We start from the raw sequence: 20,549 nt of genomic DNA on the forward strand, positions 1-20,549 counted from the left end.
ACTCACCCCCACATCAAGCATATCTCCTCTGCACAGCCTCTTAACACTTTTTGGCTGTGTCCAAACCTTGGAGGTACCTCCGTGACTTTGGCAGGTACACTATGACCAGGTAACTCCCAGAAATACCTTCTTTGGTACAATCCTTCCTTAAAACTCAGTCAATATTGTTTCATCATTATTTTTTCACTCTTTCTTTCATTGTTTTCAGTCTTTGTTCCTTATTTTTCCATTTTGTGCTCCCACACTCCCTGTTCTTTCCACCTTATGTTTTCATACCTCCTTTAGTTTGAGAGCTTTCTTCTCCATTCACACATTTTCACCAATGAATAACCATCAGCCCCAGAACATAACTGAGCCTCCTCCATGTTTCACAGTAGGTACAGTGTTCTTTTCTTTGTATGCTTCATTTTTGCATCTGTGAACATAGAGCTGATGTGACTTGCCAAAAAGCTCCAGGTTGGCTACAGTCCTGTGGACCTTAAACTTCTGAATAATGTGTGCAACTGTAGTCACAGGAACATGTAGCTGCTTGGAGATGGTCTTATAGCCTTTACCTTTAACAGGCTTGTCTATAATTTTCTTTCAAATCTCCTGAGACAACTCTCTCCTTAGCTTTTCTTTGGTCCATGTTCAGTGTGGTACACACCATGATACCAAACAGCACAGTGAATACTTTTCACCCTTTAAATAGGCAGACTGACTGATTACAAGTTTGAAGACACCTGTGATGCTAATTACAGGACACACTTTAGTTTAACGTGTCCCTATGGACAAATTATTTTCAATCTTTTGTAGGGGTTCCATCATTTTCATCCAGGCCAGTTTCATTAGGTTGTTTTTTAAAATGATTCTGTTGAACCACAATTCAAAAGCAATGTCTGATTTTCATTAGTTATTTTTCAGTTATTTTTTATTTAATATTACTTTTGTCAGTTTCAAGTTATTTCAGTGAACAGTGGACGTTCTGGGCTGCCTTCTGTGAACCTCAGCAATGCCCTGCTCAGTAAATTACTGAATGGCAGCTTTGCATTATGTCAGAAAAGTTCATTCATAGACACTCACATATTCGGTACATATTTTATTGGCTTTAACTGAAATCTGGTCATCACAAAATAAGCCATGAACTGTCATCACTGTAGTTACAGCAACAGCTTGTGGAGAATACATTCAACAGTTGCTTTTCATGTGTAAATCCCATGAACTTCATACCCACACAAACACATTTTAGGCTTATATCTGCTGTTATAGACAAATAGGAAGGCACAACATCTCAGAAACATGGAATGTATTTAAAGGCACTTCATGGGGAAAGTGGTCAAAAAGAAAATTTACTACATCATCAATCCTCAAAGTGCTATTACAGCAAGTCGTGCACAATACCGTGGAACAGGAAGGCTATCATCCTTTCAGAATAAGAGCTTAAAATACTTTTCTGACATTAAAACTGATTAAGTGATTCTGACACTCAAATAAGAAATCATCTTGACAATGATTTGAGACCTAATTTACATTCTAGAGGAGAACAACAGGCCTCAACAATTGAAGCTATGGTTAATGTGCAGCGTTGCAATCTGTGATTTGACATTTTATAAGGTGCAGGTGGGAGATGTAAAAAGGCTTTAACACAACTTCTGTTCCAACATTTTGAGGTTATAATACACTTAAAATTCAGGCTGGGCAATATGGTCTCATGATAACATAATAATATATATTCATATGCATCAAGATACAAACCTGATACTTTGAATCTCTGCAGAAGCTCTTCATAAATACTAAGACTGGGTGACTAAATAAAATATCACAAGCCAGTATCAATATTGCAATACTGAAGGAGTGACTATTAGTACTTTGACAAAGTATGAACACAATTAGATTTTTGATAAATACTCATCAGTAATGTGGATATAAGGACTAAGTGTGTAAAAACAAGTATTAGAACAAGTAGAAGGGTCTGGTAAGTTCAGAAAATGACATTACTTTCATGACATAACAATATCTGAAATCTATGACCATATATATAACAATATAAAGTGGATAGAGTGCCCAGCCCCACTCTGAGCGCAATCAAATTTAAATTTAGTAGATCATTATCAGTATTGTGGCTTTTGAATATTATTATTCATGTAGATGTAGAGGATTTCTCTCCAGTGCATTGGTATACCTGAAGGATAAATAAACAACTATGTATTATTCTATGTATCTGTGTCGGAAGATTACAAAAATATTCCATGTACATTTTAGGTCAATGACCAAACATGGTTTCAAGGTCTTAAAATAAATTGAAATCTCCAATAAATACAGGCATTTCAATACATTCACAGCAAATTTTAATCAGACACTATATGTAAAGATAAGTGAGTGGGGAACAAAGCCACAGGTGAGTCACTCCAGACACAGAAGAACCCTGTTAAACCAGCACCACCTGCACCCTGAGTGCATTCACACTTGCCCATATTTTAAACAACCGTATGCCACTAGCTTTGTTACCTATTAGTTTGCAATGACTGTATTAGCTTTATGCTTCATCTGAACTTGATTATGGCCGCTGCAGAACCTCAGTATCCCCTCACTGAAAAGACAAAGTTTGTGGGGATGCCTCCAGCACGCACTTTGCCTTCCCCCTGAGTAGTGACTTCAGACTGCAAGACAACTACAGACAGGAAAAACAAGAAAATACATATTCTATTGTTTCATTACTAAATAAATACAAATAAAAATGCTTTAGATCAACAATAAATACATTTTGATAAATAAGCAGTTACGCCAAAGCCTTTACCCTGAAGGCTCTGCGAAATAACTAGACGCCAATAATAATAATAATAATAATAATAATAATAATAATAATAATAATAATAATAATGATAATAACAACAACACGGTGGAATCAACAGGGGTTTTTATGTTCTTTTGATTTCAGAACTGCTATTGTCAACTAATCAAAAAGCAGCTAAGTTTTTTATCTAAAGACCAGAGGCATTAACACCAGGAACCTGACGCCTGCTACTAATTAAAAAAAATCAAGTCCCCATGTTCCTGTTACTCACAGACTGAACTACTTTGTACAAAACAAAAAGTCTGTGAAAAATTGTTGTTGAAGTTACATACATGTATGATTTAATGCTGTGAGCACAATCTAATTTTACCCCACCCCCACAGTATTATGATGAGGCAGAAATATCAGACATATCTACAAACCTGGACAAATAAAACCCAAACTTTCTGCCTAGCTAGAAAGTAAAAGGTAAGTGAGGGAATGCTTTCTTGTAATTTGGTGTAATGACTCTTTAACTCAACCCCCGACCACAGATTGTGAATCCTACTGCATCGGTCTGAAACTATCAATGACACTTGCACTGCGCGCCGCTTTGCGCCAAGCGAAAGATAGAGCCCATAGACTTTGAGATGAGTGAACCGGATGTGCAAAAATGATAAGTGATTTCCAGGTTTTAGGACTACAAACTACACCACTCTATTGAAAGATTATGTGCGTTTAAAACCCCAACATTGGCTTTTTTAAAAGTAAAAAAAATCGCTGGAGAGTGATAACTGACCACCAGCTACATGAAACAAGATACATAGCACCAACAGTCCAGCCTGACTGATGGAAAGTAATCTGCAGAATGGCCTCTTCAACAGCACGGTCACCATGACACCAGTTGAGAGGAAAAGGAAACTGAGCATGATTACAAGTGAAATCTTACTGTTGGCTTCTTCACATAACTTAACTCCAAGGCACTTTCATAATCTTACCATCTACTGACTTTCTCTTGTTTTTCTTGGTGATGACCCCTTCAAAATGGAGCACCACGTTGTCACAAGCCTCTATGAGGTGGAAAGGTTGTGGCACAGGCAATCATAACAATAATGGCGGCCCATAGATACACAATACTGCAACACCCTGAGAGCAGCACAGAGACACCCTGTGCTGATCACACACACACACACACACACACTGAACTCGGGAATACTGCCCAGAATAAGTCACATTAAACTACCCTCTAATGTGATCTCTGAGCTACTTTTCACATTCATTCCACAATGGCACATGTGCAGCGCCCGTAAGTGAATAGGATCATTGTGTCACTGTGAAGACAATCCTCACAAGAAAGAAGATATCTGGTGAACTGACATGACTCACTTGCTACAACAATGCAGAGGGCTAAGAGGAGTAGGAGTAGAGTGGTCTCCATCTCCCTCCTTCCCCCTTTCTATTTCACTCCCAGCTCAGGCCCAGGGATGAAGAATCCTAAATCATCAGATACAGAGAGCCTGCTGAAGATAGGGAGGAGGCGGGATGCATCCAGGAGGGGGGACTCAGAGCCACTCTGACTGTCCAGGCTGCTATGGTACCCCTCCCGGTCAGACAGAGAGTCAGCAGAGCTGGGGGTGCTGTCCGGTGTTGGCTCGAAAAAGCAGGGGGTTGTTGGGGACAGCGGGGCCGCACCCTGCGGCTCAGACACAGGAGGGGGCTCCAAGCTAGGGCTGAACAGGCTGGTGAGCTCCTGACTGGAGTAGGTGAAGGGGTTGCTCGGCCACTGTGTGAGGTCTGTGGTGGGGAACACGGGTGGAGGTGTGAGGGAGGTAGGGCTATCCTGCAGGCCGCTGCTGGGGAAGCCTGCGAAGCTGAAGCTGTGCTGCAGTGGAGGACGTTCCATCTTGTTGAAGGTCGAGAGCGGAGGGGGCCCGCGGCGCTCCTCTGTGATGTGGATGAAGTGGCAGCGGGGCCCATAGGGGCAGAAACCGATGGAGTGGAAGGTACGGCACAGCTCCGTCTTGTACTTGGGGTGACGGCTCAAGCTGCGCAATTCATGCATGCCATGGGCAAACTGGCACTTATCACCATACTTACAGGTGCTGTTCTCCTCAAAGGGCCGGCACAGCTCTGTCTTATAGCGGCTAGAGTTGACCTGGCTGCTCCCACCCACACACGCTTGACTGCCAGGCCGCAGCCCGCCCACGAGCTCTGAGAGGCACTGACGGTTCTCCTTGTTGTTGTTGCTACAGCAGCTACCTACCCAGGCAGAGTGATCACTATTAAGGCTGTTGACAAACTGGTTCTGGCTGAACTTTGTGCTGGGGAGGCTGACTGAGTGGCGGCGTTGGAACAAGCCTCCTGCAGAGGGGGCGCCCACCACCTTCCTGTCCAGCAGGGACCCGGTGTGGGCGCAGGAAGAGAGGCTGGCATTGGAACATGGGACAGACGTCAGCTGAGGTCCACCAAGACTGTTGTTGTAGTTCAACATCTTATTGTTCTGTGAAGACAAACAAGTCATTTAGAAAACTAATAAGCACACCCTGTCATTAACCTCGTATCTGCATTCTAGCACAATTGTGAACACTTTCGTGATTATGGCTTTTTCTCTCATAATTACGACTTTCCATGGGAGTATTTCTCATCTTATCCTTTTCTTTAACTGGTGGAAATAGGCTTCAATATTTACCATGAACCTCACCAGAAGCCTTTTGGACACTACGTTTTTTGAGTAGGTGACAACAGACAGGTAGACTGATGTTTTATTCAAAGCTGCTGCTGTGCACTGTAACTCTTGTCATAATGTTTTTCTCACAGTGAATATTTTTGCCCCTGAAAATGTCAGAGCAGAAACTCCTGCCTGGACATGTCCTGTTTTAAATGAATACAGGTTCACAGTTTGTTGGCTCAGGTAAAAAACACAGCTGCTGCTTCTGTTCCTGTGCTGTGACTCTTAGTTACCTGCTGTGTTCAGCTTTGGTGATGAGAAGATGCCAACCTCTGTTCAAAACTGTTGCATACCACTGAGTAGTTTTAGACATTCGTGGCTTTAATATTTTAACATTAACCAGATGATGTAAACTGAACACGTTATATCATCCACTTGGAGAAAAAGGTGTTCACGATCATCCATCTATAAACCTGTGATCAAATGGTTGGCAACAGCAACCCAGCAGTTACATACGACGCTGTTCATGCAGCATTCAGACACTAAACAAGAGAGTCCACGTGCAGCTGACCTGCTGAACCTTCCTGTTGACATCTACCTGGTGTTACCTCACTGTTAGTTACCACAGACGTTACTCGGTCTGTGTGCGTCATACAACAAACTTGTGAACAAATTAGCCAGCAGCGCAACACGTATTTAGAAAAACAAAAACAAAAAAACAATGTAAAAATTATTTACAGCTCAATGGCACTCAACGTTGACAAATACTGTGACTTCTCAACAATCACGGCTGAAGTTACCGTCCTCGAAAGCTTAGCGTCAAACTTGCAGTGAGAAAAGCGGCTAGGCTAATGCTAGCACTTTCTCCAGAAAAGAAAAAGTCAGTCGGCCGACTCCTGCCGGAGAGCCGTCATTTACCTTGTAAGACTCGTCTGTGTATTCAAAGAAAGGAGAAATGATAGTCTCTGTCATGTTTGTTTGCAGAGAACGAGAATAACAGGTGGTGTTTTTCGGTGTCTTGCGCCCTGTGGACAGCCCCTCTTCACTTCTCTTCTTCTTTCTCTTCTTCTCCAGTTTCTGGCACTTTGGACGCTCTGAGGTGTGTTACTGCCCTCTGCAGGACAGATTTGACTGACACAACCACACTTCATATTGTCTTATAAGCCTGTGTCACTGTGTCACTGTAAGACTGCTTTTGTGATTCACTGGTTGTTATCATATTGGCCAAAACAAGATGTATTAGAAAAAGACTCCTATGTCTGATAATCTCTCATCAAACCGTTTTCCTTTCTGTATTATATTCGCTACATTCAAGGAACACATGCTTGACTGTTTCAGGGTGTCCACAGTCACATTATCCAGTAGGATATTTTTCCATAATGTGCAAGTGATTTAACCCACAATGTCCAAGCCTCAGTCTGCACACTTTTATATTTAGTCTCTTTTTAGTCTCTGAGCATGAAGAGAAAAAATAGTGCCTTCCTTTGCTTTCCTTTTACTTTAATCCCTGCCATGCTCTTCAGCACCCTCCTTGATTTTTCTTCTAAATTCCATTTTTACCAATATTTACACTTCTCCTTTCTTTATGATTGCTTTTGTTATATATTTAGCTATTTCATTTCCCTCAACTCCAGCATGCCCAGGAAGCCATCAGAGCAGCTGCTGAATGAGAACTTCATCTGGCCTCCTCCACAAAGCCCAAAGAATTGCTAATAACTCTGTTTTGAAAACAGAGCTTCCATTGTGATACATTTATCAATCCTAATCCAGTTTCCCGGCCCACTGATTTAGACTGTATTTGATCTTACAACTAGAATCCCATGATTTCAAAGGACACCTAGCAGGGAAGGTTTGATTATAGCCACTTGCTGTAGTTTTACCCAGTACTGCAGCCCCAACTTAATGCACCATTGGGAAGGTTTAAAAATCCCCACAACAGAGCCTCAATGTCTTGGTGTGCAGAATATCTCATTTTCCAAACACTGACTTAGCAGCGGAGCCAAACAAAACATCCATAGTCAAGTACAGATCTTATCATTGCCTGGTATATGAAATGCTAGCTGCCCATCCAGTCACATCCAGCCAGACGTCCCATGATATTTGACACTTGGTCAAATTTTGTTAGTATTTTGTCTATATGAAAATCCCAAGTCATTCATATATCAAACACCACCCAGAAATTTAAAATCTTTCACTCTCTATGGAGAAGATTGGAGAAATTTGAGTAAAGATTGGAAGGGAGAACTGCTAGATAAAACGTTCTCAGGCTAAAGGATGAATTTTAGGAGAGGGCTCAAAATTTTCGAGGAGAGATAGACTGTGAGGGCCCTGGACTGGTGGAGTGCTTCCCTCAGCCTGATGATCTATAAGGCACTTTACTAAACTGTTCCCAGATCAAGTGTGTTGGTTCCTTGGTGGAATAAAGCTGGTGATATAGCTGTAAGGAACTACAGCATAATAGGGGTAGACCAATCATCGGTCTGGCCGATTATCGGGGCCGATATTCAGCTTTTTTTCGATTATCGGTGTCTGTGTTTTTTGTGTCTGATTACCGATGAAATAAATAAATGTAAAAATGCAGTACGTCGGGTCTGACGCAGCATCCTTTCTCTATTAGTGGTCACATCTCTGTGGTCTATAAGTGTCCACAACACTATCTGATTTCACGAGTAATAGCCGGTCAGCACTGAATAATCTGAATTTAAAGTTAAAATACACGGAGTGGAATGAAAATATTAAGTAGCAGAAAGATGGAAATACTAAAGTAAAGTACCTCAAAGTTGTAAATAAGTGCACTACTTCCATCAGTGGTTATTCTCAACTTTGAGACTAAGATTTTTTATTTTTCCTGAATATGTTTATTGGTTCCAATTATTAATTATCGGACTCCTAGATTGTTATCCCTTTGGCCATCAGATTTGGGCTTCTACTAGCTAAAAATCCAGACGGTTCTCTATTTTATGATATTAAATTGATAAAACAGAATTGGCTTTTACCGCCAGTTGAGTCAGAGCGGCTGTTTTCACCCAAAACGGGGCGGGGCACGACACAGGGGCAAAGTACCCGGATGGGATGCTCTCTGACAGCAAAACACTACTGTGGTGACCTATGGTAGTGACGCTGCAGTTTCCCAGAATTCAACGAGGCATCATGGCGGACACCAGGGAGAAAGCGCTGCAGGACTACAGGAAAAAATTACTCGAACACAAAGAAGTTGACGGGCGGTTAAAAGAATGTAAGAGAGCAGGCGACGATGTAAAATGGACGTTTTGGTGTGGCAGAAAACCACCTTGTTTGTTTGGATTAGAGACAAATTATTGTAGCAGCATCAGCTAGCTGGCGAGCTACCTAGTGCTTTGTCATGCAGTTAGCATCCTCGTAGAAATGAATGGAAGTAAACCGGTTATCGCTAGCAGGGCTATCTTAGCTTCACTCCAGGAGCAGCGCTAGTTGTGTTTGTATAATTGTGTTGTCCCATTTCAGCCTGACATTAAACAGAGTTTGTAACTTTAGCTGTAACAACTAGCTTCTTGGCTGTTCTTCTTATTTTGATATCGAAAGCTAGAAGCAGTAACGATACATTCAGGATGTCCGTCTTATTTGTTTTCCAGTGAGGGAACAGCTGAGGGAACAAACTAAACAGTACGAGAAGTCAGAGAATGACCTGAAGGCTCTGCAAAGTGTTGGTCAGGTAAGAATATTATCCATTACTTATTTGCATTTTAGCCATTAATCTTACTTGTGGGTTATTAATCATTCTCAAGGAGCTGCAACAGTATGGGGCCAGAACAGTGACAGTGAGTTTTGGCATCGAAAACAAAATCATTTGTATTTTTTAGTGCCAATACTACTTAATCAGATACAAAAGTTTCATCGCCAATGTTATCTTTGTTAGCTCAGGTTTTGTTTTAGTGACTAATATTATTTTTGATGCCATAGTTCACTGTCACTGTTCTGGCTCCATACAACAGTAGAGTAAGGCAGAATTTTGATAATTAACACATTTAATGGAGATCAACAGAAAGACTAATTTGAGTTCATAAACAGGCCTGGATTTAAGTCATTATGAGGCTATTTTGGCCATGTATTTGTCCTGGTGCACGCAGTCATATGATGAATATGGTTGACTGTCAAATGGAGAGAGCATATGTGACTGGATCAAATCATAACCGTGCTGACAGATCCTTATTTGCGATTGCACAACAGGAGACACAGTATTATTTTACTGGTGGGGAGGATACAGAAACCTGTACAGCACAATATTATTAGATACATATTGTAAACTGATTTTTATGATGATGATGTTGATGTTTAACATGCATTGGGAAAAGTTAGGAGTCTATATTTTTAGCACATGCATGTAATCCATCCTAAAGTAAATTATGTGTGAACATATTTTTTCAGCATGTTTTTCCCACATCTCATTATCTTCTATCCTCAAGCCTAACGAAGAGTGAAACATTTGGTCTGAGTGTCTGTGGGTGAAGCGGGGGGAGAGGGTGCAGTGGATGGAGACAGGGAAAGGGACCTAACTAGACAAACAGAAAGGAGAGAGTCACAGACTGATTTTATTCTGTCTTAACTAACTATATCTGTGCCTAATCCCCTGCAGATTGTTGGAGAAGTGCTCAAACAGCTGACTGAGGAGAAATGTAAGTTCATTGGCAGATATCTCGCATTTACAAGTGTCACAGCACAGTTAGTACGAGCAAAATGTTTTTAGGTCTAGGGAATTAAATTACCACTGACCTTTGGCTTTACCTAATTACGTCGGAATACCGATTCACTTTTCATTGATTGGTACCAAATCTTGGTAACTGAGATTGCATCTTTACAGTAGCATTATATAATCTAGGAACAACAGCATTTTACATTACATTACATCCTTTTTAGCTGATGCATTTCCCTGCGTGCTTATGATGTCCACCCTGCCATCTTTTTGGTTGGTGCTGGTAAGAGGAATAGCCAGGTAGATTATGGAAAGAAATAAACAACAGAAATAACAGAAGTTTTATTTTAGAGGAAAAAGTCACATAGTGAGGAAGGCAGCACTCATCTCGATGACAGAGAGGGAGTGTGCAATATGGTACAGTCACTTTCTAAACTCAGTGTTGAGGCCTTTGAACAGCAAGTTACTTTTTTTCCTGTGTTTTTTAATCTGTCATCCATTTAAAAAAAAAAAACAACATTACGCACAGAAACCTAAAAAGGAGTTGCTAAGCAGTGAAGATGAGCTTGTGGTCCTCTCACTTAAACAAAGTAAAAAAAAATATAGGCCTACTACATCCATCGAATCCTGAAAACAAGACAAGAGCAGAGTCTCACCTGCTGATAAAAGAGCTGCAGAAGTATCCTAATAGCTTCGAGGTGTATTTCTAATGACAACCAGTGAATGTGACACATGGTCAGCTGTTTAGCTAAGATATGTGATGCTAATATCTTCTTTTGTTTTATTCCAGTCATTGTTAAGGCCACCAATGGCCCCCGATATGTGGTTGGATGCCGCCGACAGGTAGGTGCTGTGTACTGTAAAGAATGACTGCACGCTAGGGTAGAGTAAATCATATTGTGATTATTGTTATAGACATTGAATTGCTATATGGTTCAAGATTAACAGGAATGATCATTTTTATACCATGGGAACATTTTGGGAATGTTTAATGGTATAAAAATTTGGAAACCACCCAACCCTAATAGGTTATTGCTGTAGTCATAGCTGTTCCTGGTGTGGGCGGTCCTGTACTCCGGCATATGTGAAAAAGTACTATAAAACCATAAGAGTCTCCAAAGGGAGCAGTGTCAGGTCTGATAAATGTCCTCAAGTGATGTCACTTGCGTGGGCATTGGTCAGGTCTGAAGAATATAAGTTTGAAAGGGGAAAAAAAATCTGAGGTTGTGGCGCTCGAACTAGTGAGCTTACCAGCCCTCTGTAGTGCACTCCTCAACACTGCTTTAAACAAAAGGGTCGATTTTGATGCTTTTTTAACTGTCCATTTTAAATCGCTGTTATAGAAGTGCAATTCTAAATTGGAGGGGTACTTTTTTATGTCTTGTGAATAAAATAAGTTCAAAAGAGATTTGGCCATACCACATTACCATGATATCTGTTTTCTTTTTCTCGGGTTGTGTTAGTCCATTGCTGACAGTGTAGTATATCAATGAGCAGTTGTTGTTGTTGTTGTTGTTGTTGTTGTATTGGCATCAATGGAGTTAATGTGCCTTTGGATCTGTGACAATAATCAAATTGTTGATTGGTAGTTTTTTGTTCTGGATAGGGCAACATTTTCCAAATTTTCCAACTAGACATGTATCAATACAATTTTTTCGTTTCTGGTACTGATTCCAATTACTGATCCGTTCCCAGTGGGCTAAAAAATATTTACTTACATTTTTTTTACAGCTGTATTGGTGTTTTCGGTGTGCATGAAGTTACACAAGTCACTTGCTGTTTATTGATAGTGGCTACTTATGCAGTAAAAATTATATTTGCTGCATACTGTTTCTAATAAATAAATAATGTGGTTTGTTGGTGCATAGACTCATGTACTTGGGTACTGGTATTGGAATAACCCTGCTAATGTATAACATTTTTGCTCCCAGTTGGACAAATCACAGCTGAAGCCAGGCACCAGAGTGGCTTTGGACATGACAACACTCACAATAATGAGGTAGGCTGAATATATTTGTCATGAATGAGTTACAGTGTCACATGCTAATAAGGATCTAACACTACACACGTTTATACTGAACTGGATACTTATAGCCTATATGTGCTTTGCCATGTGGCATTCAAGCAGCATCTTGCTGCAGATTTACACAGGACAGATTAATGATCAATATCAGATGTGTTTATCACACAAGATGGTCAGCCATCCAGCTCCTGAGCTATCCTATCTCCTCATCAATCTATAAGCAGATGATGGCCTCAACACACTGCTCCTTTGCCCTGATGGGAAATGATTCATTTTATAGCAACGGAGTGTTCTCTTACTGAGCATTTAAACCGACAGAAGGTGAACTACTTTTTAGTGTTCAAGAAGTCAGTGACTCCATGAATGCAGTATGTACCAAACTGTGAATTTTGTGAACTGTTTCACCCCTCAAGCTATAACTGAGCTGTACTTGGTGTATTGTGGTTTGATAAAGAGCAAACCATAAACAAAGCTGGGTGTGTGCTCATCATGTGTTTAATGTGTTTCAAAGGTACCTGCCCAGAGAGGTGGACCCTCTGGTGTACAACATGTCTCATGAGGACCCTGGCAGTGTCTCCTACTCTGAGATTGGAGGCTTGTCTGAACAGATCCGTGAGCTGAGAGAGGTACAACAAAGTCTCAATCAATCATTGAGAATGAGATCATACATTAGACATTACATTTTGAATTTGCATAGTTGGGCTCTGTTTCGAGGGATTCAATGTTATTTTTCGTTCGTGGTGAACAAACAATGTTGCTTTTATTTGTGGCAGGTGATAGAGCTGCCACTGACCAACCCTGAGCTTTTCCAGAGAGTGGGGATCATCCCCCCTAAAGGCTGTCTGCTCTACGGGCCTCCAGGTTAGTAGATTAGTGGAAAAGGTGATGTGGGCGAACGGGATCATTTGGAGTGAGGTTCACACTATCTGAAATTTATGATGCAAAAAATATTCCATAGCTTTTTTTAAAAGTAGTTTTGAGTTCGCTGTTTGATTTGTGTTGATAAGATTTCTTCTGTAACAGGCACTGGGAAGACTCTTCTTGCCAGAGCAGTGGCTAGTCAGCTGGACTGTAACTTCCTCAAGGTAAGTGTGGGCACCATTGTCAGTGTGTACTGTCACACTGCAGTGCAGTCTCTCAGCTGATGATATCTATGTGTGTGTGCCACAGGTGGTGTCCAGCTCCATTGTGGACAAGTACATCGGTGAGAGTGCCAGGCTGATCAGAGAGATGTTCAACTATGCTCGAGACCACCAGCCATGCATCATTTTTATGGATGAGATCGATGCCATCGGTAAGTGAAGCTGAAGATCTGGTTTGGTTTTTGTCTTCACTGGGGCTGTCACATTTTATTTTTAAAGGGCACATGCATTTTCTTATTTAATCATTTTATGCCTTCAGTTAAAGCTTTCTATATCTGTCAACTGTCATAAGGCTAACTAAAAAGCAGCTAAAGCTTCCTTTAGCCACCGATCTGTGAATGAGCACAAAGTCAATCATACACATTTATAAAACAACCTTTAATATATCCCCCATGGAAAATACTTTTTTTTTTTTTTTTTAAATAATTCCTTCCTAGCCTTTTATCTTGCTGTACAACTCAATGAGGAGAATGTTTCAGCACCCAACGAAAACATTCTCTTTTGTAACATAGGTCTGCACCAGCTGACCAGCTGCCTAACAGAATGTGCATTAACTCATAAAATAACATAGAAAAGCGGCACCATTGTATCCAGATGTAACGGAGTAAAAGTCAAGATTTTTTTTTACAACAAATCTACTCAGGAGTAAAGGTATGCTGCATTAAAAGTAATCCAAAAGGTCCAGTTTACCCAAAGAAGTTACCCATGTATATGTAACGCAGTAAATACAATTCTTTACTACCTACCTCTGGGTTGCGATGCAGAGAATGAGATTGGACTCCATTACAGTAAAACGTTTGTTCGCAGCCTCTAATAAATCAATCTTTGTTGTTTAAGCACCTTGGTCTGTGACAGCCTCTTCTTGAAAGACGTCTCAGTTCTCTCAACAAGGAGATCACGTCAGAACAGGTCACTGGAATACCTTGCAAAGTGCAAGTCGCTGACCTTTTCCAAAATAGAAGCCGATAATACACGCACACATGGCATGTTGTCAGAGTGGTGGAGAAAGTAATGGCCCTGGTCTGCGGGTAGGTGGGCAGCGCGTGTACCCAGTGCAAAATGAATGAGACACAACAGAACAACATCGGCCACTGCCATTGGTAAATGCCATCTTAATTGCAGATAAGCCGACGTCAGCCAACCACGTGTATATTGGCCGATACCAATGTTAGTCTGATAAATCGGTGCATGGACTTGAGACACAGAAGCAGACAGGCTGGTACAGTGATGTCGAGACACATTTTACAAGGAAAGGAAAAACTTAGAAACTAACAACAATATAATATGAATAAAATAGAATAAATATATGAAAATAAAAACTGAATAGACACTATAAATACAGCACTATATAAAGTCCAATGATCAATGAGTACGCATTGTTTTTAATCATTAAAAACCGGGAGCTTTACATCAATACAGGGTTTAAGACTCTCCACTTGGGGCTTAATTACTTGAGTTAGGACCTGCCATCCTGTGTGCTCTTAAAACCTCACTGAATGTCATGTTTGTGTGTTGTTCCCTGTAGGTGGCCGTCGTTTCTCTGAGGGAACCTCTGCTGACAGAGAGATCCAGAGGACTCTGATGGAGGTAACTGACTCAATGTGTCCTGTCCTCTCAAGACCCAAACACGTATCAGTGTGGCAAAGGCTGGAGACTGTGTGACACCTTTCAAGTGCTGTGCTCACAATTTCCAAAGGAAAGAGTTAATTTGGGACATAAAGTTTATACCAAAATGAAACATGGTTTGTTTAAGCACAGGAATCAACCAATCAGTTGCAGATCTTGCAGTCTTTTTGTGCACATTTCACTCTCCTGGCTCCATTTTTTGATAAAACACAGAGCTACATGGACAAAGTGAAGACAACAGCGATGAAGGAAAACGCTGTCCAATGTGACCAGCAAATAGATACCAACAGAAGAGTCACATGACATGGAAGCTGCTCAAAATGAGGCAGAATTTTCATAAAAATATGAATAAATAAAAATAATCATTAAATAGAAGCGTCTATGTTAGGTCCAGTGTAGTAATACAATTCGTTATTGATTTAGAGTCACTGGGCCACATGATACGGAAGCTGTTAAAAAAACAGCAATTATTCCCCTTCCAGTGTGCCCCAAGTGACCTTATTTTATAAACAATTGCACAGTAGTCAATGACGAGTTATCAAATGAAGTGGAGTGAAAGTATGAAGTAACAGAAAATGGAAAAACTAAAGCCAAGTACCTCAAAGTTGTACATAAGTACAGTACTTGAGTAAATTGTAGTTGGTTACATCCTATCACTGGTTATTCTCAGCTATGAGACAAAGATTTTTATTTTTCCTCTAAATGTATATCTGTTCCAAATTTCACCCGGATTACTAATAACAGGTATCGGTATCAGCCCCCTAATCTAGAACAAAGTGGGGCCCATGGGCCTGAATTGTTGAATTTGGCCCACCAAATGTTTCTGTTTGTGATCTTTTATTTATTGTGAGGTTTTTGGAGGATCTTTAGCAGCAGACAGAGGGACACTTTGTGCAGGAAGTAAGCCAATTAAAGGACCTTGGGATCCGATTAACATTTCGCATCTTAACAAGTGAGGTTCCGTGTCCCCATAGTTTTTTTTTTCCTGAGCACCAGCGTCTTATTTCAAATGATCCCAATGAGTTTCTTTTGTCTCCTATGGATCATGTCATCACCCACATCCTCCTTGTTCTGATGTCCTGATGTCAAATAAAAAACAAGATAGTAAACCACAAAGGAGCAGTGTGGATCATACAGCAGCGGTTATCAAGATGTTGTTGTCATTCAGACAAAACCCACATCTTTTTTCTCTCAGCGTACAAACGCTTCTTCTCAAAAAACTTTCCATGTGGCAAAGTGTTAATTGTAAATATAATGATCTTACCCAAATCCCATTGATACACATTATATTTCGTTGTTTATGTGTGTCCTTTCAGCTGCTGAACCAGATGGATGGCTTCGACACACTGCACAGAGTCAAGATGATCATGGCCACCAACAGACCGGACACTCTGGACCCGGCCTTGTTGCGGCCCGGAAGACTGGATCGTAAAATCCGTAAGATCTCCACTGTTCCTGTTGGTCATCTGTGTGTCAGCTCTGTGTGAGCACACACAACAGATCTAATGTTCACTTCTGTTCTCCAGACATTGAACTGCCCAATGAACAGGCTCGTCTGGACATCCTCAAGATCCACTCCAGTCCCATTACCAAGCACGGAGAAATAGGTGAGTGAGCACAGCTGATACCTCCTCTGCGGCTCTGCTCTGCCCCTGTATGCAAAATGTGCTGATGGCAGCGGTCTTTGTCAGCTGTTCTCTGCCCTCTATAATCATGAGGACGTCACAGAGATGTTTTATTAGATCTGTTGAGTTTTGTAGCTGTAGGATATCCCCGTTCACTTCATTTGAAACCACCCATCCTCCATCCAAGAATTCCACTCAGTAGTTTTTGTGTAACCCTGCCGACAAATCAACAGACAAAGACGCTCCCTGCTGGAGGTAATAATACAGCAAAAATACATCACTATACACAAAAGTATATATCAGAGGAAAGAAACTTAATAGACACGTCGCTGTATTAAAGAAGTGGATATTGGAGCAGCCTACACACACGTACTCTTATAGTTGAGCTTCTGTTTAAACTGTATTTGAATTGAATTACTATAACAGAAAGACAGTAATTTAGCTAGTGAGGCTAATGCTACTAATGCTAACAGGTGCAGGTAATGGCTGAACAGGCTAACTAAACTCATATTATGAATCGCGATACAGCCTCACAATATTGGCCACACCGCCCAGCCCTAATAAGACCCAGTCAGGAAGCAAAAGTAGGTGTCTGTGTTATCGTTTCCAAAAGTCCCCATTTCTGCCCGTCTGGACTAAAATGCAAGCCCAGTTGTGCTTCCAAAAGTCTCATTTTAAGGGGTCCTGAAACACAGGAGGAATGTGGATGCTGGTCATAAATGTAGCAAGCATCTTAACCAAAATGTATTACTGTGAATGCAGCAGCCACAGATTTTGGTGTTTGATCCGAGTTCTTCCTTTTGTTCGTAGTTTCGTAGTTAATCAAATAGCAGTTTTTATGCCATCCAAGTTCATTTTTATACTCAAATTAAGCTAATGAATAGTAGTAGATGTAATTGGAGATAATTCATTCCTATTGATTGCTGGAGCTGAATTAAGTCAATCAACAGAAAAAATCTTTCAGAACTTTTTTTTTTTTTTCAGATAAATTAATTGAAAAGCAAAAAAACATATTAACAGATTAATTGATAATGAAAATGATCATTAGATACAGCCCAGTTGTTTTTTTTCTTCAAATGTCATCAAAGTTTTTTATCTCTAACTGTGATCGTCTGGTTGTTTTCAGATTTTGAAGCCATTGTGAAGCTGTCGGATGGTTTCAACGGAGCTGATCTGAGAAACGTGTGCACAGAAGCAGGTTGGACATCAAACGTTCTTTCAATGTCTTCATTAGCTTCATTTGGTCAGTCCATGTTGTCTATGAACAGCTGATTCATGTTCTGTCTGCTTGCAGGTTTGTTTGCCATCCGCTCTGACCGTGAGTATGTCACCCAGGAGGACTTCATGAAGGCTGTGAGGAAGGTGGCTGATTCAAAGAAGCTGGAGTCCAAGCTGGACTACAAGCCTGTATAAATCCTCCCTGTGTCATAGTCCTTCTCTCATGTTTTCATTGCATTTTCATGGATTTGCTGTGTTCGGTGCTCCAAGGCCAGAAAAAACTGTTTATATTTGTTGGAAGCAAAAGAAAAAGTAATTTTTTTTTCTCACAATAAATTGACTTTCACTCAATAACCATAACTGTGTTTCCACCTGTTGGTCCAACCCATGTTCTATATTCTGAATATTTCATATATCAATTCATTATTATTCATCAGTTTCTCTTATTACCTTCAAGTAAGTGTGATGGACCTTCAGCATCTCTTTACTATATTGTCAAAAACTAATTAAACACATGACTTTTTGAATGTGGATGTTTATTCCTGACCTTTTGAAATGGTAATTTGAGAGAAACAAAATAAATCAAGAAAGTGGAACTTCCTTCTAAAAGACAACTGAGCCTTTTAATTGACTCCATCGTCTAATAACTGAAAAGTTTGGGCAAAATTCAGTAAACTGATTTAGCGATTATTTTGTCCAAATGTAAAACTTTGTTCTTCCAAAGTGTGTCGGCAGCTAATTGGCGATCAGAGTTCTGTCAGGTAGGATTATCAAACGCATACTAATAAATAAAAAATGAAAGTTCGGTAACTTGACTGGTTGTAGACAGAATTTTAATCACAGTGAATGGTCATATGGACGATCAGCTTGTTTACTGCAGTATCAAAGTAATCCAGTGTAACTGGCTGTACATCCATGGGTACACTGCAAAGAGGAAATGCTGTAAGCTGGTTCTTCTAAATGTGAATAAAAAAAAAGTATATACAAAACACGAGGCTCAAAAAAGCACAACAGTACCTCTGACTGGCCTTCCATCACATCTGATACACTTACATTTCCTTTATTTCTCAAAACTTGATTTACAATAAAGATGTATAACAACTGTCATACATACAGTACAACAATACAGAGCAGCTTTATACAAGTCAGAGGAGTCCAGCATTCATTCATTGTGAGCCCAAATAAAATGTTCTTCCTTTAAAATACTGAACGTCTGCAGCTTTTTTATTGTTCACGTTTAGTTAGTTTAAAAAGAACACATCAAAATACATGAATCTGTACATTAGCAGGCTCCCTATATTTCCATTAATATCATCATTCATACCTGTCCAGAATAAGTTTGAATGTTCACTGTGAAAAAACCCATCGAACATTGTTTCCTTTCGATGAACTGCAAAAAAACAAACAAAAAGGAATAATCAAAATGAAGCTTAAATCTTTCCAACACTTCTTATCAGGTTAAATCTGATGCAAAATCTTGAAGGATACTTCTTTCCCTTTGTTATTATTGCAACATTAATTTAGAACATAACAAGCCCTTTTCCACTGTACAACGCTCATGAGAGAACACCAACAGGTCTGCAGCAGGTGTAACACATTCCTGATATGTTGCTTACTGCATGGTTTATTTTAAATGTCAATATCTCCAGTAAAAATGTTGTTTAGCGTTAATAATGTAAAGATTACAGTTCTATAAAAACTGAAGCAAACCTCTGGGGATTGCATCAAAAATAAAAGCTTGTTCTTCAGGTGTGACTGCCATCTCAAGTTCTTATAGACATTCTGATTAAAACAGTAACACATCATTTTTGTGTAACAAAGACAAACCAACAGAACTCCACTGTCAAACCACCACATTATTTTGTGTAAATATCATTATTAAGTAAGTAAGTATAAATATCTTTGAGAACTGAAGTTGTTTTAATATACTGATTGGGATTTTGTCAACAGCAAAATGACATTTTAACTAAAAAACTCAATTCCACCAGTAAAATTGAGCTGACTGAGAACCTTCATCAACATGCCACCATTAAAATGAAATACAAATGCAGGAAAAGCATTTCCAATACTTTTGAACTGCACAGATTTGTACACTGGGGAGACAAAACAACCTCTCCATAAACGAATGGCACAACACAGGAGGGCCAACTCCTCAGGTCTAGACTCGGCTGTCCACTTACATCTGAAGGAGAAAAATCATTACTGTATGTATTAAAATGTACTCATTCAATAATATGTAATGTAACGTCAGTCAAGCCAATAAAGCTTTTTTGAATGCCTCTATGTTCACTTGACCTTTGTGTGTGTACAGCAGCTGTTCCTGTACAGAAGTGATGTGTCTGATGTTTGATCGGATCAACAGACTGACACACTCCTGATGTGTCACTAGAATGATGAACACCACAGACAGGCTGCTACAGTTCACACCATCTTGAGCCAGAGCACAGTCACAAGGTCAAACCCAGAATGAAGCATGTCAACATAGTTTGAGATTCACTGTGTGGCAACGGCTGTGTGCTAATACGACTAAGTGTAACTTTGTTTGGGAGTATGGGAATGAATGCTGCACTACTAAACCACAAATCAACTAACAGGACAGTTTCAACTGCTGCTTTATAATCTGCCTGGAGAGGGTCTCTGTGTCACAATCCAATTTAAAGACCCATTGTGCTTACATGATGCATTTTAATGAGTTAAATACATGCACAGAGAGTGTGAGTTGTTTTCCTCTTGCCTCAGGGTGTCATAGCAGATTCATCTATTCATACCTGTCTCTATTTTCAGGGTTTCTGGTGGAGTGGAGGTATGAAACATTGTGGCTTTGTC

At 40.1% G+C, this 20,549-nt stretch overlaps 2 protein-coding genes across 2 annotated transcripts; one reads left to right on the forward strand and one right to left on the reverse strand.

Moving 5' to 3' along the window:
* Positions 1-1,063: 1,063 nt before the first annotated feature.
* Positions 1,064-6,428, reverse strand: LOC141018437 (mRNA decay activator protein ZFP36L1-like). The gene is made up of 2 exons (XM_073493411.1): positions 6,339-6,428; positions 1,064-5,252 (listed from the first exon to the last, which is right to left on the reverse strand). Exons 1-2 carry the CDS (start codon positions 6,390-6,392, stop codon positions 4,209-4,211), a joined length of 1,098 nt encoding a protein of 365 aa, XP_073349512.1. The 5' UTR covers positions 6,393-6,428; the 3' UTR covers positions 1,064-4,208.
* Positions 6,429-8,548: 2,120 nt separating this feature from the next.
* On the forward strand, positions 8,549-18,734 carry psmc6 (proteasome 26S subunit, ATPase 6). Its single transcript, XM_073493233.1, has 14 exons — positions 8,549-8,655; positions 9,032-9,111; positions 10,033-10,072; positions 10,880-10,932; positions 12,021-12,088; positions 12,624-12,738; positions 12,886-12,973; positions 13,136-13,197; positions 13,283-13,406; positions 14,780-14,841; positions 16,197-16,317; positions 16,407-16,487; positions 17,632-17,703; positions 17,800-18,734. Exons 1-14 carry the CDS (start codon positions 8,571-8,573, stop codon positions 17,916-17,918), a joined length of 1,170 nt encoding a protein of 389 aa, XP_073349334.1. The 5' UTR covers positions 8,549-8,570; the 3' UTR covers positions 17,919-18,734.
* Positions 18,735-20,549: the final 1,815 nt, after the last annotated feature.

The sequence above is a fragment of the Pagrus major genome, chromosome 22, assembly GCF_040436345.1.
Source record: "Pagrus major chromosome 22, Pma_NU_1.0".
Classification (NCBI taxonomy): domain Eukaryota; kingdom Metazoa; phylum Chordata; class Actinopteri; order Spariformes; family Sparidae; genus Pagrus; species Pagrus major.